At 39.1% G+C, this 21319-nt stretch overlaps 1 protein-coding gene across 2 annotated transcripts in view; it reads left to right on the top strand.

The window, feature by feature from the left end:
* The first annotated feature begins 125 nt into the window (after positions 1 to 125).
* Positions 126 to 21319, top strand: part of TTC28 (tetratricopeptide repeat domain 28) — a 621084-nt gene continuing 599890 nt past the window's right edge. For both annotated transcript variants that reach the window (XM_032883286.1, XM_032883285.1), the window contains exon 1: positions 126 to 295. In XM_032883286.1, the coding sequence (XP_032739177.1) occupies positions 194 to 295 (102 nt within the window). In that variant the 5' untranslated portion in view covers positions 126 to 193. The remainder of the gene's footprint in view (positions 296 to 21319) is intronic.

The following is a 21319-nucleotide window of genomic DNA, read 5'->3' as shown; positions in this document are numbered from 1 at the left end:
GCGCGGTTGGGGGGACCCGCGGAGGCGCGCGGGGCGCTGGTGCGGCGAGTGCGCGCGTGCGCGGTTGTGGGGGGGTGCTGTGGGTTGCCGCGGCGGCGCGCGGTACGGCGGGAACATGGCGCGCGGGGCCGGCGCGCGCGCCTAGCTGGCGGGACCGTTAGCTCGAGGCGGACGCGGCCCGGGCCCCGCGGGGATGGAGCAGTCGCCGCCGCCGGCGCCCGAGCCAACCCCGGGGGCGACCCCGGCACGGAATCGTAGGCGGCGGGAGCCAGAGTCGCCGCCGGCGCCGGCGCCGGTGAGTGCGTGAGGGGCGCGGGCCGGGAGACTTTCTTTGTGAAACTCCGTCGGTGCGAGCCGGGCCGGGCCTCGGCGGCTGACGAGCGTCAGCGAGACGGAACCCGCCTCACAGTCCGGGTTCGAGCTGTCCCGCCTCGCGCCGCTCAGCGGCGGGATTCGGTCTGCCGCCTGCCCGGCTCGGTTTCGGATAGAGTGTGTGTACGCGCGCGCGCGCGCGCGTGTGGGGGGGTGGTATACAGTCGGCGCCTAATGCGCACCATGTCTCATCTGTTGCCTTTGCCTCCGCGGGGCGGCGGCTCCCCTGCTCTGGACCAACGGGAGAGGTAGATGGCAGCCGCTTGGAGACAGGTGTCGGTACTGCTCTGAGAGACTCAGGTGCAGACAGCCCCAGGTGTAATCAAAAGGAGTAATCTGTCGGTCCGTGGAAGGAATCAAGTCTGGTTTTGGCTCAGCACAGAGTGATTTTGGAATGCTTGACATCCACCCCAACTTCGCAGTGTCTTTGGGGTATCGGTCAGGGTGAAGGATGCTGAGCAAAATGGACTTTGGAGGTGTGGCTCTCAGAGGATGAGATGGGATGGCCCTGAGGATTTGGCTCCCAAAACTGCCCAGGCATAGGAATAATCTGTAGCTCTATAAAAAATACTGGCGTCACAGTTCTTCCCAGGGCCACAGACTCAGACTCTTCAAGGCAGAGGAACAGATTTTGAATTTTTAACAAACTCTCAAGTTGTTATGATCAGGCAGATTCGAAAGGCACTATTTTAGAGGAAGGTTCCAGCGATGGGGACCTGTTCTGTTTAGAGCTCACCATGGCATCCTGGTAGCAGGCGCAGGGCTTGGCACATGGCTTGGCACATGGTAGATGGTCATTCAGTATTTGTAGGAGGACTGAATAACTTGGAAAATAGAAGCTCTTGAGACATTTTCAGGAGCTTTTGAGATTAGTATCTCGGATTTACTGTAAAATGTGATTTTTCTCTGGTCCCAACTTAACTTCTGTGACTGTGACTGTTTATATTGCCATGTTTTCAGTATGTTCTAGGCAAAATCAGAGTACACGTTGCTTAGTATAAACTATCAACTATGTATACCCTAGCTAGGTTAAAATTAATTCTAAAACAAAATCTGAATAAAAAATGCATGCTTCTTTCTCTTCATCATTTAGGAACACTAGGCTTATAGGATTTTGTTCCTTTGAGACAGGTAAATATTATGTTTTATCAAAGCAAATCTGAATTACTGTTTATTCAGAAAAGTTGGCAATTTGCTTAGACTTGAGTATTTGTAGTTTTTATGTAATATTTTGAAATTGAGATTTATGTTTAGCTCAGAGTCAGTGCTAAAATAGAATTGTTTGAAAGTTATTTGATATTTCAGGGCTGTTTTTTCATTTTTTTTTGAATTTCAGTAGTTGATTTCATTTCTCTTTTTTTGACTGGAAAAAATGTAAATATATAGAAAGACAAGACTTTAGAAGTTGGGATTGGATCTGAAGAAAAATGGAAGAATTAGATGTTTTATTAGGTGTGTCATTTTTGCAGTTTATATGGATATTTTTGTGGATTTTTAAAAAATTCTTTTTGTTGGGATACAATTGATATACAACATTAGTTTCAGGTCTAGGACATAATGACTTCGTATTTGTATGTATTGCAAAATGATCACTGCAATAAGTCTAGTTAACATCTCTCATCATTCATAGTTACAATTTCTCATGATGAAAACTTTGAAGATCTACTCTTAACAACTTTCAAATATACCATTCAGTATTAACTATAGTCACAATGCAGTATGTTACATTTCCATAGCTGTCTTTTTTAAAGTGTCTTAAAAAAGAAAACAAAACAAACCTAGTTTTGTTCACCTACCATAAAATCACCTGTTTCAGTGTACAATTTCATGGTTTATAGTGAATACTCACTATATGTCCAACATTACCATTATCTGCTTTTAGAGCATTTTCATCATATTTCAAAGAAATAACATACACATTAGCATTCCTTGTTCACCTTTATCCCAGCTGCTGGTAATGCCTACTTTGTCTCTACAAATTTTACTATTCTGGACGTTTCACGTGTTGTTATCTTACAGTATGTAGTCTGGCTTCTTTCACTTAGCTCAGTGATTTTGTAAGGCTCATCCATGTTGTAGCATGTATAAGGACTTCATTCCTTTTTATTACTGGGTAATATTCCATTGAATGGATATACCACATTTGTTTATCCATTTTTAAGAAAGTATTTATTTATTTATTTGAGAGAGAGAGAAACAGAGATGGAGTAGGAGCAGGGGGAGGGGCAGAGGGACAAGAAGAACCCTCTCTCCCCTCACTGATGAGTGAGGAGTCCAACACAGGGCTTAACCCTAGGACCCCGAGATCATAACCTGAGCTGCAGTCAGATGCTTAACTGACTGAGCCGCCCAGGTGCCATTTGTGTATCCATTTATTTCTTGATAGACATGTAGGGTTTTTCCACTTTTTGGTTATTATGAATAATGCTTCTATGAACATTTATGTATAAGTTTTAGTATGGACATATGTTTTAATTTTTCTTGGGCATATCCTAATTGTTGGGTCATATGGTAACTTTTTTAATCTCTTGTGGAGCTGACAGACTGTTCCTAAGGTACTACATTGTTTTATATGCTTACGAACAAAGTATGAGGGTTCCAGTTTCTCTACATCCTTGCCAATACTTTTTTTTTTTTAAGTTATTGTCTTTTTTTTTTTTTTTAACTTTAGCCATCCTAGTAGGTATAAAATGGTATCTCATTGCAATTTTGATTTACATTTCCCTGATGACAAATGATGTTGGGGATATTTTTGGTGCTTATTGGCCATTTGTTTATCTTCTTTGGGGAAATGTGTATTAAAATCCTTTGCCCATATTTTAGGTCCATTTTTTAACTGGGTTATCTGTCTTATATTGAGTTGTAGGAGTTATTTAAAATATTCTGGATACTAAAACCTAGTCAGATATATGATTTACAACTAATTTCTCCTCTATGATGTCTTTTGAAACTTTTTTGATAATGTTCTCTATTTAAAAAAAAAAAAAGTTTTGTGATGATGTCCAGTTTATCTGTTTTTTCTTTTGTTGTTCATGCTTTTGATGTCATGGCTAAGAATCCATTGTGAAGTCCAAGGTCATAAAGATTTATCCCTGTGCTTTCTTTTAAGAATTTTCTGTTTTTAGCCCATATATTTAGGTTGTTGATCCATTTTGAGTTAATTTTTGTATGTGGTGTAAGTTTATGACCCAATTCATTCTTTTGCATGTGGTAATTCAGTTGTCCCAGCAGTATATATTGAAAGGATTGTTTGTATCCCATTGAATGGTCTTTGTACCCTCTTGAAACCCAGCTGACTATATGTTAGGTTTTATTTTTGGACTCTCAATTCTATCCTCTTGTCTATCCTTATGCCAGTACTACAGTATTTGATTATAGTAGCTCTGTAATAGGTTTTGAAATTAAATATAAGTCCTGTAGCTTTTTTTTTTTTTTTTTTCCCAAGGCATTTTGGCTTTTTCAGTCCCTTACATATGGATTTTAGGATCAGATTTTAAGTTTTTGCCAAAAATTAGCTGGGATTTTTATAGAGAGTGTGTTCAATCTGTCCTTTCAGTGGTGTTTGGAGTTTTCAGGTCCAAGGCTTGCACTTCTTTCAAAAATTTATTCCTAAGTATCTTATTTTATATGATGCTATTCTACAAGGAACTGTTTTTAAAAATTTCATATTGCCATTATTTATCACTAGTTCATTGCTAGTCTGTGGAAGAAATATAGTTGAGTTTTGGATGAATCTTTTAATTTCATCATTTAGTGGTAGTCTGTTCAAGTTTCTAGGTTTTGGCTCTGCTACTTACTAGTTGTATGAGTTTTGACAATTCTTAACTGTTATGCATCTCAGTGTTCTTGTATGTATAATGGGACAGTAATATCCATCCCAAAGAATTGTTAAAGAAAATGTTGATAGATATTAAGAACAACGCCTTACACGCTGTGGGAATTTGATATTTGTTGTTTCTCTTCTTTTACTAAATAACTCCATTTAAAAGCAGACCAAAAAATAAAAAGCAAACAAAACACCAAATCCAAACAAACAAAACCAAAAAACCCCACAAACAAACAAACCTTAAAGCAGAGACAAATCCACCCTCCCTCAAACCCAAAACCCACAAAGAAAAGCCACAAGCAAAAACCTCAAACCTCTTCCTGTCTCCATTACTTTTCTGTGATCTAAGACATCCCTGTGAGAGCTTGAGAAACAGTGAAAGTCTCTTATACCACACAAATGTATTGTAAAACCCGCTAAATCTAGGTTACTGTATAGGGCATTTGACAGTGCATTCATAAGTATTACTAAAAATAATAGAACTGTGGGGGTGCCTGAATGGCTCACTCAGTTAAGCATCTGACTCTTGATTTTGGCTCAGGTCATGATCTCAGGGTCCTGAGATTGAGCCCCATGTTAGGCTCCACACTCAATGTGGAGTCTGCTGGAGACTGTCTCTCTCCCTCTGCTGTACCCCCACCCCCAAATAAATAAATTAAAAAAAAAAAAGTAACTCAAAGCTGTTTGTTTTTACCCCATAATTCTTATTAATGTGCTGTTCTTTTATTAACTAGCTAAAAGCAGAAGCAATACTTTTTCCATTGGATTTGCTCGTTATAATTCTTATTTATTTTGAATGATTTCTTTTAAAAAAAACTCTGTTAGAGCCAAAACCTGATGTTTAAGCTTAATATTTTACTCTTTTTTTTAAAGACCATCTTTTTTTTTTTTTTTTTAAATTATTTATTTATTTGACAGAGATCACAAGTAGGCAGAGAGGCAAGCGGAGAGAGAGGAGGAAGCAGGCTCCCTGCCGAGCAGAGAGCCCGATGCGGGGCTCGATCCCAGGACCCTGGGATGATGACCTTAGCCGAAGGCAGAGGCTTAACCCACTGAGCCACCCAGGTGCCCACCCCCCCAATATTTTACTCTTATTGTGGTGTTTCTTTAGTAGCCAGAGTAGATTGCTGTTTTATATGGGAAGAAACCAGAGACTCAGTATAATCCAAATTTGATACTTGGAATATAACGTATTCATTGAACGTATATTCACTGTGATCCAAGGAAAATAATTGTTTACCTTGTAAATATTATTTTGACATTAAAAACTTACCTTCAAACTCACAAGTTTTGTAACCCACAATCCCACAGATTGATAACTCACTGATAGATCTATAAGAAAATTTTAAATCAAAATTGATCTTTGTTTAAAAAACCCCTTTTAGCGGCTTTGGGTGACTCATTTGGTTAAGCGTCTGCCTTGTGCTCAGGTCTTGATCCTAGGGTGCTGGGATCAAGCCCTGCCTCAGGCTCCTTGCTCAGTGAGGAGCCTGCTTCTCCCTCGGCCTACCATTCCCTCTGCCTGCTGGTGCTCTCTCTCTCTCTGACAAATAGATAAAATCTTAAAAAGAAAACAACACCCTTTTATTATGAAAACTGCACATACACATTTTATTTAAAAAACTCACGCCATAACATTATCAATATGGGGATGACTAATATTAATACCTTAATACATATCTTCCTGGAACTTTTTCTGGGCATCGTTTTATCTAACAATACTTATACACACATATACAGATGTACATAGGTATTTTAACTAAGACAAGATAAAAATGCACAAAATGTCTTTAAAAATTGTCTTTATTTAGATATCATTTGCATACAATAAAATTTACAGATTTTATTTTTTATTTTTATTTTTTAAAGATTTATTTATTTATTTATTTGACAGGGAGAGAGAGATCACAGTAGGCAGAGAGGCTGGCAGAGAGAGGGGGGAATTATTCATTATTTATATTAATTATTATACAATTATTTATTATTTATTATTAATTATTAAGCAATTATATTATTTATCATAATATTATAATATATCTTATGATAATTATATTGAATTAATTATTAATTAATAATATTAATTAATATTAATATATTATATATAAATTTATATTATATTATCTATTATTATAGTTATTTTAGAAAAAGAGGTAGCATATGAGTAGTGAGGAGGGTCAGAGAGAAAGGGAGAAACAAACTCCTTGCTGAGGGGGTTAGCGCTATGTGGGGCTTGATCCCAGAACCCTGAGATCATGATCTGAGCTGAAGGCAGATGCTTAACCAACTAAGCCACCTAGGCACCTCTGTCTCAAAATATTCTTTAAAGCTATATGTAAAAAAAAAAAAAAAAAAGCTCTGTGTCAAAATCAGTATCGAATCCAGGATCAGGTTTTAATTAATGTCACGTAAGTCTCTTTTAGTCTTGCCTCATTCCCTTTTTCATGATACTGACTCATTGGAGAGCCCAAAACAGTTGTCCTGAAGAATATCCTATATTCTGGATTTGTCAGGTGGCTTTCATGTGGTATCATCATTTATCTTGTTCCTGTGTTTCCTATAAACTAGGAGCTATATAAAAAGACCCCACAAGGACACCTGGGTGACTCATTTGTTAAGCATCTGCCTTTGGCTCAGGTCATGGTCCCAGAGTCATAATCTCAGAGCCTGAATCGGGCTCCCTGCTCAATGAGAAGCCTGCTTCTCCCTCTCCTACTCCCCCTACTTGTGTTCCCTCTCTTGCTGTGCCTCTCTCTGTCAAATAAATAAATAAAATCTTAAAAAAGAAGACTTAATGGATACAAGTTAATATTTTGACTAGATTATACATTGGTAATGTTTACTTAATGCTGTAATATAAGGCTTGTTTTATCATTAGTATTTTCTTACTGTTATTTCCTATGTTCTATATATTATGTTCTTACTGCTTCTTTTTACTGAAGATCAAAAGTGGTATTGGGAGATTAATAAGGCAGTAACAGTAACTAGAGAGTAGAACAGAAAAAGGGGGATGTGGCACCTGGGTGGCTCAGTGGGTTAAAGCCTCTGCCTTCGGCTCAGGTCATGATCCTGGGTCCTGGGATTGAGCCCCGCATCGGGCTCTCTGCTCCGCGAGGAGCCTGCTTCCTCCCGTCTCTCTCTCTGCCTGCCTCTCTGCCTACCTGTGATCTCTGTCAAGTAAATAAACAAAAATAAAAAAAAAAAAAGAAAAAAAAAGAAAAAGGGGGACGGAAATAGGTGTGATAGTATAGCTCTAATTGTCCTCATTGTGACCACTACTAAAAATCCTTTTTTTATTTTGTGGCTATATTACCTCTAAAGGAGGGTATTTCAGTCTGAAGAACATTTATTATTTTATTTTATTTTTTAATTAAGTAAGCTCTCTGCCCAGTATGGGGCTTCAGCACACGACCCTGAGATCAAGTGTCACGTGCACTACTGACTGTGTCAGCCAGGTGCCCCTGACTGGCATTATTTTTAATGATTAATAGAGTAAAGGTAACTTACAGCAACTTGAAATGTGATTTGTTGAGATTCTAGTTGACAAATAATTGATGATTTATAATGAGGATGTGTACTATTTTGTGGATAAAGAACAGAATTGCTAAGAAATAGTAGGTGATCTAAGTAACACAGCAAACCTCACTTTGTGTTGTTATTTTGCAAGAGAAAAAAATAGGTTAGTTCTGATTGTTGAGTAAGGGATGGTGTATTATTTTATGTGGCTTCACATTCTATTATACATTTGGCATTTCCATGCTATCATTGGCTAAGTTTGCCATAGTGGAAGTTCAAAAATTGCCATGGTAATGTTTCAGCTTACTATAGACTTGGGTCAGCAATTGGTGGAAAAATTTGTTTTTAATAGTCATTGCACTTATAGAATTGCATAAAGAATATCACTTTGATGAAGATGAAAATTACTAAGATTATTGTCTAGTGGTGGTAGTCATCATAAAAGAAAAATCAAATTAAACTTGATAGTGTATTTTGCCAAATCATGCATATTGAAAGTCATTAGTGCTCATTTTCAGATTACACACAAGAAAAAAATAGTTTTTGAAAGATGAAAAGGGGAAAGTAATGATAGAATAGACTAAAAGAACAATAAGTATTGGAATGTAATCAGCCAAGTAAGTAAAAAGTGAGGGGTACCTGGGTGGCTCAGTGGGTTAAAGCCTCTGCTTTGGGCTCAGGTCATGATCCCAGGATCCTGGGATCGAGCCCGGCATCAGGCTCTCTGCCCGGTGGGGAGCCTGCTTTCTCTTTTCTCTCTGCCTGCCTCTCTGCCTACTTGTGATCTCTGCCTGTCAAATAAATAAATAAAATCTTTCAAAAAAAAAAAAAGTAAAAAGTGAAAATGGGAGGAGAGAAGAAGGTAATGGTTAGATTTAAAAGGCAGACAGTTTAAAAAATATTGTTGGGGGACGCCTGGGTGGCTCAGTCACTTAAGCCGCTGCCTTCAGCTCGGGTCATGATCCCAGGATCCTGGGATGGAGTCCCATGTGGGGCTTCTTGCTCAGCAGGGAGCCTGCTTCTCTCTCTGCCTCTGCCTGCTTGTGCTGTCTCTCTCTGACAAATAAATAAATACATAAAATCTTTAAAAAAAATATTGTTGGGATCTCTGTGTAACTGGGTCACTTTTCTTTTGTGATTGAACTCTTCAGCATCAAGTAAAGCTGGAATGGATTCAGTTCTTTGGGGTTGCAGGTACTTTTTTGGTTATTTTGTTTTAGTGGTTGGACTGAACAGTTTAAGAAATTTAATTTTGAAATAAGAATAAGTCTAGTTTTTTGTTTTTGTTTTTGTTTTTGTTTTTGTTTTAAGAATAAGTCTGGTTTTGATATCCCATGTTCATGGACCAGAAGACTTAACCTTATTAAGATGGCAATATTTCCCTAAGAGGTGTACAGATCAAGTGGATTCCCTATAAAAACCACACCTGCCTTTTTTGCAGAAATCTACAGGCTGATTCTAATATCCATGCAGAAGTGTAGGGTACCCAGAATAGCCAAAGACAATCTTAAAAAAGAACAACAAATTTAGAGGACTTATACTTCTAATTAAAAAACTGTCTTAAAAATTAATTTATTTTGAGGAAGAGAGAGTGCACGCACGTGTGAGTAGGGAAGAAGAGCAAAGGGAGAGGGAGAGAGAGTCTTATGTAGATTCTGTGCTGAGCACAGAGCCTGATGCGGGGCTCGATCCCATGACCCAGAGATCACGATGTGAGCTGAAACCAATAGTCAGCAGCCCAGCCTACTGCACCATCCAGGCACCCACACTTCCCAGTTTTAAAATCTAAAAAAGTCCAGGAATCACGTAGGTGTCCTACTGGCATAAGAATAACATAGATCAATGGAATTGAGAGTCCAGAAATAAAACCTCATATTTATGGTCAATTGATTCTCAACAATGGTGTGAAGACCATTTGGTGCAGGAAAGATGCTATTCTCAAAAAATGGTGCTGGACAACTAGATTTCCACATGCAAAAGAATGAATTTCAACCCTCATCTCTCACCATACACAAAAATGAACTCAGAATGTGTCAAAGACCCAAACATAAGAGCAAGAACAATAAAACACTTATTAGAAAACATAGGAGTGAGCCTTTGTGACTTTGGGTTAGGCAGTGATTTTTATTTAATTAATTTATTTAAACATTTTATTCATTGAAGAACAAGAGAGAGAGATATGGAGCAGGAGAGGGGCAGAAGCAGACTCCCCATTGAGCAGGGAGTCTGATGTGGGGCTTGAACTCATTACCCAGAAATCTAGAGTTGCATGTTCTACCTAATGAGCCAGTGAGATGCCCCATAGGTAGGTATTTCTTAAATATAATACCTAAAACACAAGTAACAAGAGAAAAAGTAGATAAATTGGACTTAATTAAAATTTTGGTGTTAAAGGACAGCATCAAGAAAGTGAAAAGAGGTCTTCCACAGGAGGCCTGCATGCTGCCCTTAGAACCATTGCCTTGTCTTTAGTGATTCCTGAGAATTCCAGCACATTTTGTGAGTACTCAACACCAATATCAATGGGCAGTGGAAATGGCCTTTGCCATCATTGTAGTTAAGGGTGTGGGACAAAGGTACGTGATGTTGAGGAAAGCAGACATTGCCCTCACCATGGGATCAGGAGAGTTCCCAGAGGATGAGGTGGAATGTGTGATTACCATTATGCAGAATCCATACCAGTATAAGATCCCAGACTAGTTCTGGAATATACAAAATGAAGGGGCACCTGAGTAGCTCAGCCGTTAAACCTCGGACTCTTGATTTCAGCTTTGGTCATGATCTCAGGGTCCTGAGATCAAGCCCCCTGTCGGGCTCCATGCTCAGTGGGGTGCCTGCTTGAGATTCTCTCTCTCCCTCTCACTATCCCCCTCACCCCACTCATACTCTTTTTCTCAAATAAATAATTTTTTAATTTTTTAAATTAAAAATGTTTTTTTAATTTTTAAATTAACATATAATGTATTATTAGCCCCAGGGGTATAAATAATTAAAAAAAAAAATTATTTGTCAGGTAGAGAGAGAGACAGTGCGAACACACAAGCAGGGGAAGCAACAGGCAGAGGGAGCCCCATGTGGACTCGTTCCCCAGACCCTGGGGTTATGACCCGAGTTGAAGACAGACACTCAACCGACTGAGCCACCCAGGTGTTCCATAAGATAAAACACCTTTAAAAAACCCTCCAAAACCCCAAACTATGTGAAGGATAGAAAATACAGCTAGGTCCTGGCCAGTGGTCTGGACAACAAACTTCATGAAGACTTAGGATGAAGAAGATTCGAGCCCACAGAGGGCCGTGTCACTTCTGGCGGCTTCGTGTCCCATGCCAGCACAGCAAGACCACGAGCCACTGTGGCTACCCTGTGGGTATGTCCAAGAAGAAATCTCTAGGCCTTATCTGTTAATAAATAGTTTATACAGTATGGCTTCCTTGTTTAAAAAAAAAAAAAGAAGAAGAAATCCCACATAATGGAAGAAAATATTCGCATATCATGAATTGATAATGGAGTTGTGTCAAGAATATATAAAGAACTCTTACAACTCATGATAAAAAAATAACCTAATTAAAAAATGGACAAGGTGTTTGAATAGACATTTCTCAAAGAATTTGTACAAATTACCAATAAATGCATGAAAAGGTATTAGTCATCTGGAACATGCAAATGAAAACCACAGTGAAATAACCACTTCACACCTACTAGAATGACTTAAAAGAGATAACAAGTGTCGGTGAGGATGTAGAGAAATTGGAGTCCTCATACATTGCTGGTAAGAATGTAAAATGGTACAGCCATTTAGGAGGACACTTTGACATTTCTTCAGAATGCTGAACATGGAGCTCCTGCCATATGGCACAGTAATTCTACTCTGATGTATATATCCAAGAGAGATGAAAGCATTTGTCCACACAAAAACTTGTACATGAATGCTCATGGCAGCATTATTCATAATAGCTCCAATGTGGTAACAACCCATAAATGTATCAACTAACTGTTGAATGGATAAACAAAATATGGTATATTCATATAGTGGAATATTATTCAGCCATTCAAAAAGAAGTATTAACATATGATACAATATAGATGAGCCTTGAAAGCATTTTGAGTGAAAGAAGCCAGTCACAAAAGATCACATATTGTATGACTCCATTTATGTGAAGTATTCAGGATAGGCAAATCCAGTAAGTGGAATAGTATTTGCCAGGACTTGGGGAGGTGGAGTAGGGAATGACTGTTAATGGGTATGGGGCTTCTTTTGGGAGTGATGGAAATATTAGAATTGTAATGGTTATAAAACTCTGTGAATAAAAAAAATACTGAGCTGCCCATTTGAAAAGGATGAATTTTATGCTATGTGAAATATATCACTGTAAGTGTAAAAAAAATCAAGTAGAAAGTAAAACAAAAAGGGGTGCCTGTCTGGCTCAGTTGGTGGAGCATGTAACTCTTGATCTCGGGGTCATGAGTTCAGGCCCCACATTGGGCATGGAGCCTTCTTGAAAAAAAAAAAAAGAAAAGAAAAAATATTTAATGTTTTAAAATGCCATTAAGATATTTTCACAAAAGAAAGAAAAACATATTCTCCTACAGTCTTTATTTGCTCCTCTCCCATTTTTGTTTTCACTGATACATGGTCAAATGAGCAGGATTATACCTTTCACCTAAAATGGAGTGACAAGCCAGATCTGAAAGTAATAGTAAAAATAGAGTGTCTATGTATAGATAATTTCAGGTGTACGGAAAAATAGATTGAATCCCATATATTTTCTCATTATTTTGATTTAATTTATTAATACTTTGCAATAATTAGATACATTCTGAGAAATACTTGAGATTTGTAGACTCTGTCTTTACAGTATCTAAAATAAAATGTTCACTAAGCATTTATGTAGAGAACACCTGAAATTAAGAGGGATGAGAAAGTTTCTGTGAATTAAATGTCACATGAACATTTTGGGATGTATGAACTTTATATATTTCTTTATGTATGTCTGAACTTCCTTTGTAATAATCAGGCCTGTGACTTTTTTAAGTGTAAGTGTAAGCGTTTTTAATGCAAGGACATTGACCTTCATATGCTTATAAGATTACTGAGCTAAGTTGTAGAACAGAGGAAACTGTCAACTCCGTAAGACTTTGCCGGTGACCTGTCCTCTGAGACTAGAAGCTTAGTTTCCTGATACTTTGTTAGTGTAATTTGATGTTGAGGATTATACATATTTAATAAGGCTAAGCACTTGGATTGGGATAGTACCTTTTATTTTGTAATTAACCATTACACATCTGGGTATGTTCCCTCAGGAATTTGCATGTTACTAATGTGATTTTGGAATTCAGGGACCCTTATTGGACATTTGGCCTTGTGAGTATGTTGTTTCTTATCGGTAGGAAAAGTGTATTACAGCAGATTGCACAATTTCCTGAGACAGTGCTAAAAACACTGCCACAATTCCTTTTGTCCTACATGTAGTATTTTTGTATTGAGTGCTGTTTTGGATCCTTATGTTTTAGCTTATGTATTAACAGGATTTTTGAAAGTTTTCTGTCAAATAATGCTCTTATTAAATTCAGGAGCTTTCTAATCTCCACAAAGATTTATGAAAACCATTTATAAAAATTGTTCTGGAAATTGGCCATAAATTCCAATTATATTAAAAAAATAAAATTTCTTAGGCATATTTGGAAGAACCATGTAAATTGTAGAGTAGCTCTATGGAGGGCAGTGTTCCTTCCATAGTATAGGGTCTGTTGGTTTCAGATTATTATAGCTAATGTATTATGTTTACTAACTGTCATAATGTCATTATGTTTACTAACTGCCTTTGGCTCAGATCTAAGTCTTTTTTGTATCTTACCTAATTTAGTCCTCATAGCTACCTCATGAAGTAGGTACTTTTGTTATTCCCGTTTTACACAAGAGCAGACAGAGGTACAGTGAGGTTAAGTAACTTGTTCAAGATCACATGGCTAGGAAGTTGAGTTATTCTAGACTTACTTTGAATTAGCAGTCTTGCTCTAGAGTCTATTTTCTTAAACATTGTACTAGTTGGGTCTTTGATTTAAATGATCATTAAGCAAATAGTGATGAATTATAACTATATTTTTCTCCTGAATGTTAGATTTATTGCAAAACAGTAATGTAGCCAATTCTCTTGACTATCTTGTTAAAACCTAGTTTTACTGTGAGGTTTAAGGTTATGTTGGTGCAGTATTCTGGAATTTAAGTCTTTATAATGATAGAACAAAAAGAGTATTTGATACTACGTTTATTCTTGAATTTTATTATATAGTAACTTTTTATCAGTCAAAAGTTAAAATTAACTACAATGTAAATGGTTTAATTTTTTAAGCATTTGAAGTTACAAAATTGTAACTAAACTATAGTACCTGACATAAATGTTACTTGAAGGAAGCATGGGAGTTAAACCAGATAATGAAGAAAAGTATTAAATGAATTGAGGCTATAAAAAAAATGGTTTTTAGAATAGTAAAGGAATGATTCTAGTTTCATATGTATTTCTGAAATAAAAAGAATTGTAAAATAAAATCACAGCTTTTTGTTTGTTTGTTTTTTTAGGTTGTCTCTATTTATTGTTGGTAGGGAAGATCCTCATGAGTTAAAATAGTGCCTACTTTCCCCAGAAGTATGGGAGGGGGTCTTAGAGTGCCCCAGATGGTTTATAGCAAAAGTGCTTTGACCAAGAGCAGCTGGACACATTCCCTCGGGGGAAAAGGCAATTGCCCTCCCTCCCCGTTCCCTGGGGGAAAAAAACTCCTCTCACATGGCCATCTCAGTGGGGTGGGTGGCCATCAGTCCTTGGTGGAGAATAAGTCGAGAGAGAACAGAGAGTAGTAGAGCATGAGAAGATAGACTGGTGATGACCACATGCAAGAATGGGCCCATGATCCCCCAGCCCTGGGGTGATATGGGAAAGTCTAAATGAGGGGTCAGACTATTCAATGTGTTAAACAACCAGCAGTAAATCACTGCTTATATCTTCTTTTTTTTACTTAAGGAGGAAATCCGTCTTTGTAATGCAAATTAAAAGTTGTTAAATAAAGACAAAACATATTAATATTGTAAATCATTTATTAATTCAGAATTTTAGCCTAAGGCTAGGTTTGTGAAACAAACATATAATTATAATTTCCTGAAATAAGTTTTTTTGTCGTTAAAAAATAGATTCCTGAGGGGCGCCTGGGTGGCTCAGTTGTTGGGCATCTGCCTTCAGCTTGGGTCATGATCCCAGCATCCTGGGATCAAGCCCGGCAATGGGCTCCCTACTCGGTGGGGAGCCTGCTTCTCCCTCCCTCACTCTCTCTGCTTGTGTTTCCTCTCTCACTGTGTCTCTCTATGTCAAATGAATAAATCTAAAAAAAAAAAAAAAAAATACATTCTAGAAATTCTTCATTGGAGTATTCTTCATTTGAATTTCCTGGGTGGCTAAAATATGGGTATTTACTTAATAAATATTAATTTTTGGGTTTATTATTGAAATAGAGTTGAAACAGTTGAATGGAGACATTTTACACTGCTATATTTTAAGTCATGTCTATTTGTGAACTCAAAGCTACTTAGCACTTTTAAATAAGAAGAGTTCTTTTTATCCTTTATGAGGTGGGTAAACAGGGTAGCAGGTAAGTAGACATATGATTACTCTTCTGCTCTAGAGTACATATTTATTTCTTGTTGAAGTTGGAAGAGCTGAAATTAATTCGTGTGTTTACAGTTAATTTTTTTTTTTTTTTAGATTTTATTTATTTATTTGACAGACAGAGATCACAAGTAGGCAGAGAAGCAGGCGGAGAGAGAGGAGGAAGCAGGCTCCCTGCTGAGCAGAGAGCCTGATGCAGGGCTCGATCCCAGGACCCTGGGATTATGACCTGAGCCGAAGGCAGAGGCCTTAACCCACTGAGCCACCCAGGCGCCCCTACAGTTAAAATTTTTTTGAGTGTGCTTGTTTTCCTACCATTGTCACAGTATTTTGATTGATTTTACAGAGGGAGTTGTGAAGTTTGTATTGATTTGGCTAACATTAAAAAAAAAAAAACTTAAAAAAATTTATTTATTAGAGAACTTCAGTCCATGAGCATGGGGAGGGGCAAAGGGAGAGGAAGACAAGCAGACTCCCCACTGAATGAGAGGAGCCCAACATAGGGCTCAATTCCAGGGCCCAGAGATCACCACCTCAGCTGAAACTAAGTTGGACACCCAACCTACGAAGCCTCCCAGGCGCCCCAAATTTTGCTTCTTGTATAGTATTTTGTTACTTTTTATACATAGTGACTTTAGATGCAGCAGTATTTTAACATTGTCTTTTTGTAATCCTGAATCTGCAGTCATGACACTAAAAACACATATAATTATGTTTAACAGTACTGTAAGAAAGTAAATATTTTATTCAGTTTATATTTATACAGAGTTTGTATGTAGGACATGTATTTAGTTTTTTAAAAATTGTATTGATTGAGAGAGAGGGAGCACAAACAGAGGGAGGGGCAGAGGGACAGATTCCTCAGTCAGTGGGGAGCCTGATGCAGGGCTCAATCCCGGTACCCCTGAGATCATGTTCTGAGCTGAAGTCAGATGCTTAACTCATTGAGCCACCCAGCTGCCTGACATGTATTTAAAGATCAGGAACTCTTTATTTTATATTCTCACCCCAGATATTTGTGAGCTTCAGTCTATAGAAATAATAATTTATTCATATCTACTATGAATTAACTTCTGGTTTCTGGGTGTGACGAAGGTAGTAGTTTTATTTTGCAGTATGTAAGATTATTTCATTGTTTAATTTTCTGCCCATTTTATTCCTCATTGGTTGGGGTACCAGGAGTTTGTTGTCAGGTTGGATGTTCTCAGCAGAGTCTTGAAAAATACTCTACATGTGAGAAAAATGATATTCTATCTAGTTACAAATCCCGATATGAACTTTGAAGGAACATATAAGCAAGTTGTGTTCAAGGAGTGTTGCATTTCAAAGGCTGCCTTACATTTAGAGAAAGTTGAGTATCATGGCATTGTAGCATATGTAGTGTATCAGAAGTGTAGGATCTGTATCTTATTGTCCTGTCTATAAAGTGAGAATATTACCGTTGCCTACTTCATAGGGCTCTTGTAAGGATTAATGACTTAATACATATATGCTATTTAAAACAGCTCCAGACATATAGTAAATGCTAAATAAATGTTAGATTGGGTTTTGTTGTTTTATTACTATCGTTATTGCTCCCCAGGTAGCAGGACATCATTTAGTGTTGGACACAGATGGATACAGATTTTTTTTAGACTTTATTTAAGTCACAGAGGGAGAGGGAGAAGCAGATTCACCGCTGAGCAGAGTCCAAAGCAGGGCTCCCTTCTAAGGCTGGAGGCAAAGGCAGATGCTTAACTGAGCCGCCCAGCTGCCCCACGTTGATACTGATTTTGATCCCCTGCACAAAGTTGTAGATTATTTTAAACAGTGTATGTGTTATCTTAGAACAGAAGGTATTTTGCCAGTCATCTTTTAGCTCCAAATCTGTCTTGTTTATTCTGGTTTGTTATCCTGGGGGCTGGGACTCTGCAAGCCACATTTCTAGCCTGTCTTCTGCACCCTCTGGCTGCAAGATTGGTGGCAGTAAAGGGCTGGAGGGGCAGGGAGGGACTTGCTCTTTTCTTCTTTGCTTCCTGTAGCCTTCCTCTCTGCTGTTTCCGTGAGTACCACCCTAACAACCCTTCTTCATCCTGGCAGCAGCAGTACTTCCTATGGTGGTTGCTGGATCCTGTTTGCAATTTTTCTAACACTTTAGAGGACTGATTTTATCAGGCTTTCTTCAGAGACCACCAACACAAGCCCACTAACGCTGCTTCTTAAAGGTCTGGGTCCCAGGTCCATGGATTCTCTCCTCGGAAGTCAGAGACACCAGCACCAGCTGAACATGCCTTCTCAGAAGTCTGACTTTAAGTGCCTGGTCCCCTTCTAAACTTTGTTAGCCAAACCTTGGACTTGATAGGTGCTTTCAGCAGTTGCTGCCTCTGTGATCCTTAGAGTTCTCCTTTTTGCCCCATCAGCCATTTACCTAGAAACTTCATACTCCTTAACAACTCTCAATATTAACTTTTGTCTGTCCAAAGAACAAGTATGATTCCTTTCTTCTGACTGATCCTGACTGATACAGATAGAGGTGGTAAGGACTAGTAACCAACATGGATTTGCTTAGGAACTTGTCATTACCATTTTTTTTTTTTAAGATTTTATTTATTTAAGAGAACAAGCATGAGCAGGGATGGGGAGGTGAGGGAGGAGCAGAGGGAGAAGGAGACTCCCTGCTGAGCAGGGACCCCCACCCCCCCCCACCCCCCCGATGATGCTGGCTGGATCCCAGGACCCTGAGATCAACAGAGGGCTCTATTTTAAAAATCTGGTCTCTGGTAGGGATGCCTGGGTGGTTCATTTGGTTAAGTATCTGGCTTCAGGTCATGATCCCGGGATCCTGGGATAGAGCCTGCTTCTCCCTGCGCCTGCTGCTTCTCCTGTTTGTGCACTCTCTTTTTCTCTCTCTCCGGCAAATGAATAAATAAAATACTTTAAAGAAATAAAAAATAAAAGTAAATAAATCTGGTCTCTTATAATGATACTGTTTCTTGGATGAAGGCATGAAAGTTTCACAAATATGAGATGGGTAGATACCACACTGAAAAAATTAGGATTCAGAGGTAGTGATATACCAGACAATAAGATGAAACCGTGAAGGTATATATCTTGAGGGCAGGGACTGTAAGGTTTTATAGGCGAGATAAACACGACACCAGGCGAGGTAGGTGCAAGGCAAGATTTATTAAAGGCACTCTCCAGCGAAGTTTCAGGGCTCAGGAGAAGGGGAGCCAGGAAAGTCGCACCGGGAGGAGGTGGGCACCCTCGGTCGAGGTTCCTCAACTCGGGAACGGGGAGTGGGGGAAGTCGTACTGGGAGGGAGTTGGCGGGGGTCTTTTATTGGGCCAAGGTAGGGCATGGGCTACATTCATATTTGGTGATCCGAAGGTATGAGGTAAGGGCTCCTGATACTCCTGTTTCCTGCATAGGTATCAGGCTACCTATGGAGCCATGACCTGGGCATACACCCTTTTGGCGGGAGAGTCTAGGGTTAAGCGGGGGGGAGGGGACTGGAAGATGGCGGAACCTGCGGTCATTTCTATTGTTCCTCCTGCACTCCTGGAACCGCCCACCCAACATTGACCATGTCTACTTTCTTTTTTGTCCAGTCCTTACCACAGAGTATGTGTTCAATGAGTGAATATGTTGATAAATCAAGACAAAATTAATTATAGGTGAGGTTTTCCATTTAGGCTCAAAAACATGAAAAAACCTTATTTATCAAACATTTATGGGAAGAAGCTTTGGGTTGTCTGTAAGCCCGACATGAACTGTCTTCAATCATTAAGAAGCTAATGAATGTAGTCTTAGTGTTCATTAGGGAAAATGGGAGTGTTACAGTCTTAGAAAGCTGGTGTTGGTTCTCCTCCATTCTGAGTTTGAGAATATCATTTCCCACTCCTCACCTAAAGACTTACTGGTCCACTGGGGATGGTTAAAGTGACAAATTTGTGATACTTTCTTTTCTTAAACGTTCAGCACACAACTGTCTTAAACCACACATGCTATAGAAGCACATAAAAGATGTGGGAGTTGTGTATAATATCTGAAGGCAGAACACTTAATGTGTGTTGGGTCCCCCCAAAATTGGGTACCCCAATAATGGGTCCGTGATTAAAGGAGCGAGACTGATACAAAGCGAAGGTCAAGCAAAGCTTTATTTCTCACCAAGCATCAGGAATCATACCGACCGTCAAATAGACCGGTTGGGGCCGCCCCTCCAGAGAGGACGACGACCCCTCCCTGCTTTCCAGACTAACTTTTATAGAGCAAAGGCCATGTGGTTGGGCCTGGCCACATACAGGTGGCCAATGAGATTGTAACACACACAGGAAACGCCACAGTGATGCTAGGTGACCAGTTGAATTACAATTTGCCCTAGTAGACATTTGAACCAGCCTATCACACCCTGGTTAGGATTGGAGCCACAAGGCTCCCAAAGGGCGGGGGCCCCTACTCCTTGGTAGCTAGGAGACAGTATGCGCCCCCACTGATTGAATACCTCCACCTGGCCTGACCCAGCCTTGTACTTGGACTTTGTTACCTGGGACTGGTTTCCCGGACTTGCTTTTAAGTAAGTTCCCCTTGGCGGGGGGGTGGGGCGGGCAAGGTCTGTTTAAGCTTTACAGCAAAATGGCAGTTCAACCGGGGTGGGGCTGCTCTGGCTGAATAGGCCCTTACTCAGGGCAGAAAACTGACCAAGTAAGTTATCAGGAGGCAGATTTAAGCTAATGAAAGTGTAACCGAACCAATATGAGTTTGCTCATTGGTGAGTCACAGAAATTATACCAGGTGAGTTGTCACACAAAAAAGTTTGTTTGCAGCAAATAAATAGCTTCCAAAGCCATGATTCCCAGAATGAGAGAGAGAGAGAGAGAAAGAGAGAATGGGTACCTTTTGTTTAGAATTAGATAAGGAAGCCTTGTCATCGTATACAGAGACAGGAATAAGGTCACACGTGCCATAAGTAAGTAAACATGCCTGTACCTACATTGTATGTTATGTAAATGAGGCTTGTGCTCCTCCTCAGACAGCGATTTTAGTAGAGAGGTGAGGGTAATGGCCATTCATTCCAAGGGTCACTCCACAGTCCCTCTGGGAACAGGTGAATGTCAGGGCTTTAGCTACACCAGTCTGGTGGCCTGTGCTGGTCGGAGGTCTTGTCAGGGCAGTTGCTGTCACCTGAGAGATAGTTTTGGGTTTCATTTGCCTAAGTTAAGAGATAAGCCAAAAAGAAGAGCTTAAGGAAAAATGTTAAGACAAAGATTTAGTGAGCACAAGCACTTGGGCAGTAAAGGTCAGTTCTTGGGATCTCGCTGGTGACAAAAGAAAAAAACCTTTCCAGACAGCAAACAATAGGAAGTTACATTTTCTGTTGAGTGCTTGGTGTATGGGGTTTTCTTTGGTGTACCCTGAGAGCATATTTATTCAATAGGGATCAAATGGGCAAATGGTAAAGATGAAGTTTCCTTTTTGCAGTATTGAGATGCTTGACCTGGTGTCTCATTTAATTGAAGGACCATCCTGCTGGCTGCCAACGTTTTCCGAAGAAATATTTGTCTGTTTCCGTCCTAGAACAAAAAATAATCTCAATGTTTTGCAATTAAATCTTGGCTAAGAAAATTTTGATCTGAAAAATTTTGGAGCAGACATCTACATAAACTATAAAACAAAATCTCACTAAACTCTAGTTCTGTGTAACATAAATCCCTTTTGAATTTTCCAGGTCAGATTACTATGAAGTATTCCTTTAAATAACTAAATTAGATTATTGAGGTTTTTTATATTTTGAAAGATATCTGGCAAAAACAATAGAGGATTTGATATTAAGACATTTCAGGTAACAGTTAGATAGCAGACTTGATTAACCAGAATAGCTTTTTACTCTCTATAGCCAGGAAACTTCTACCAGATCATTGCTTCCTACTCTTCTGTGGACTCCAATTGGAAGAGGACTTGAGCTTCCTCCATT

Source organism: Lontra canadensis, unplaced genomic scaffold (assembly GCF_010015895.1).
Source record: "Lontra canadensis isolate GAN:19392208 unplaced genomic scaffold, GSC_riverotter_1.0 scaffold87, whole genome shotgun sequence".
NCBI classification, from domain to species: Eukaryota; Metazoa; Chordata; class Mammalia; order Carnivora; family Mustelidae; genus Lontra; species Lontra canadensis.
Note: the sequence above shows the minus strand (reverse complement) of the source record. Positions and strands in the feature narration are given on the sequence as shown.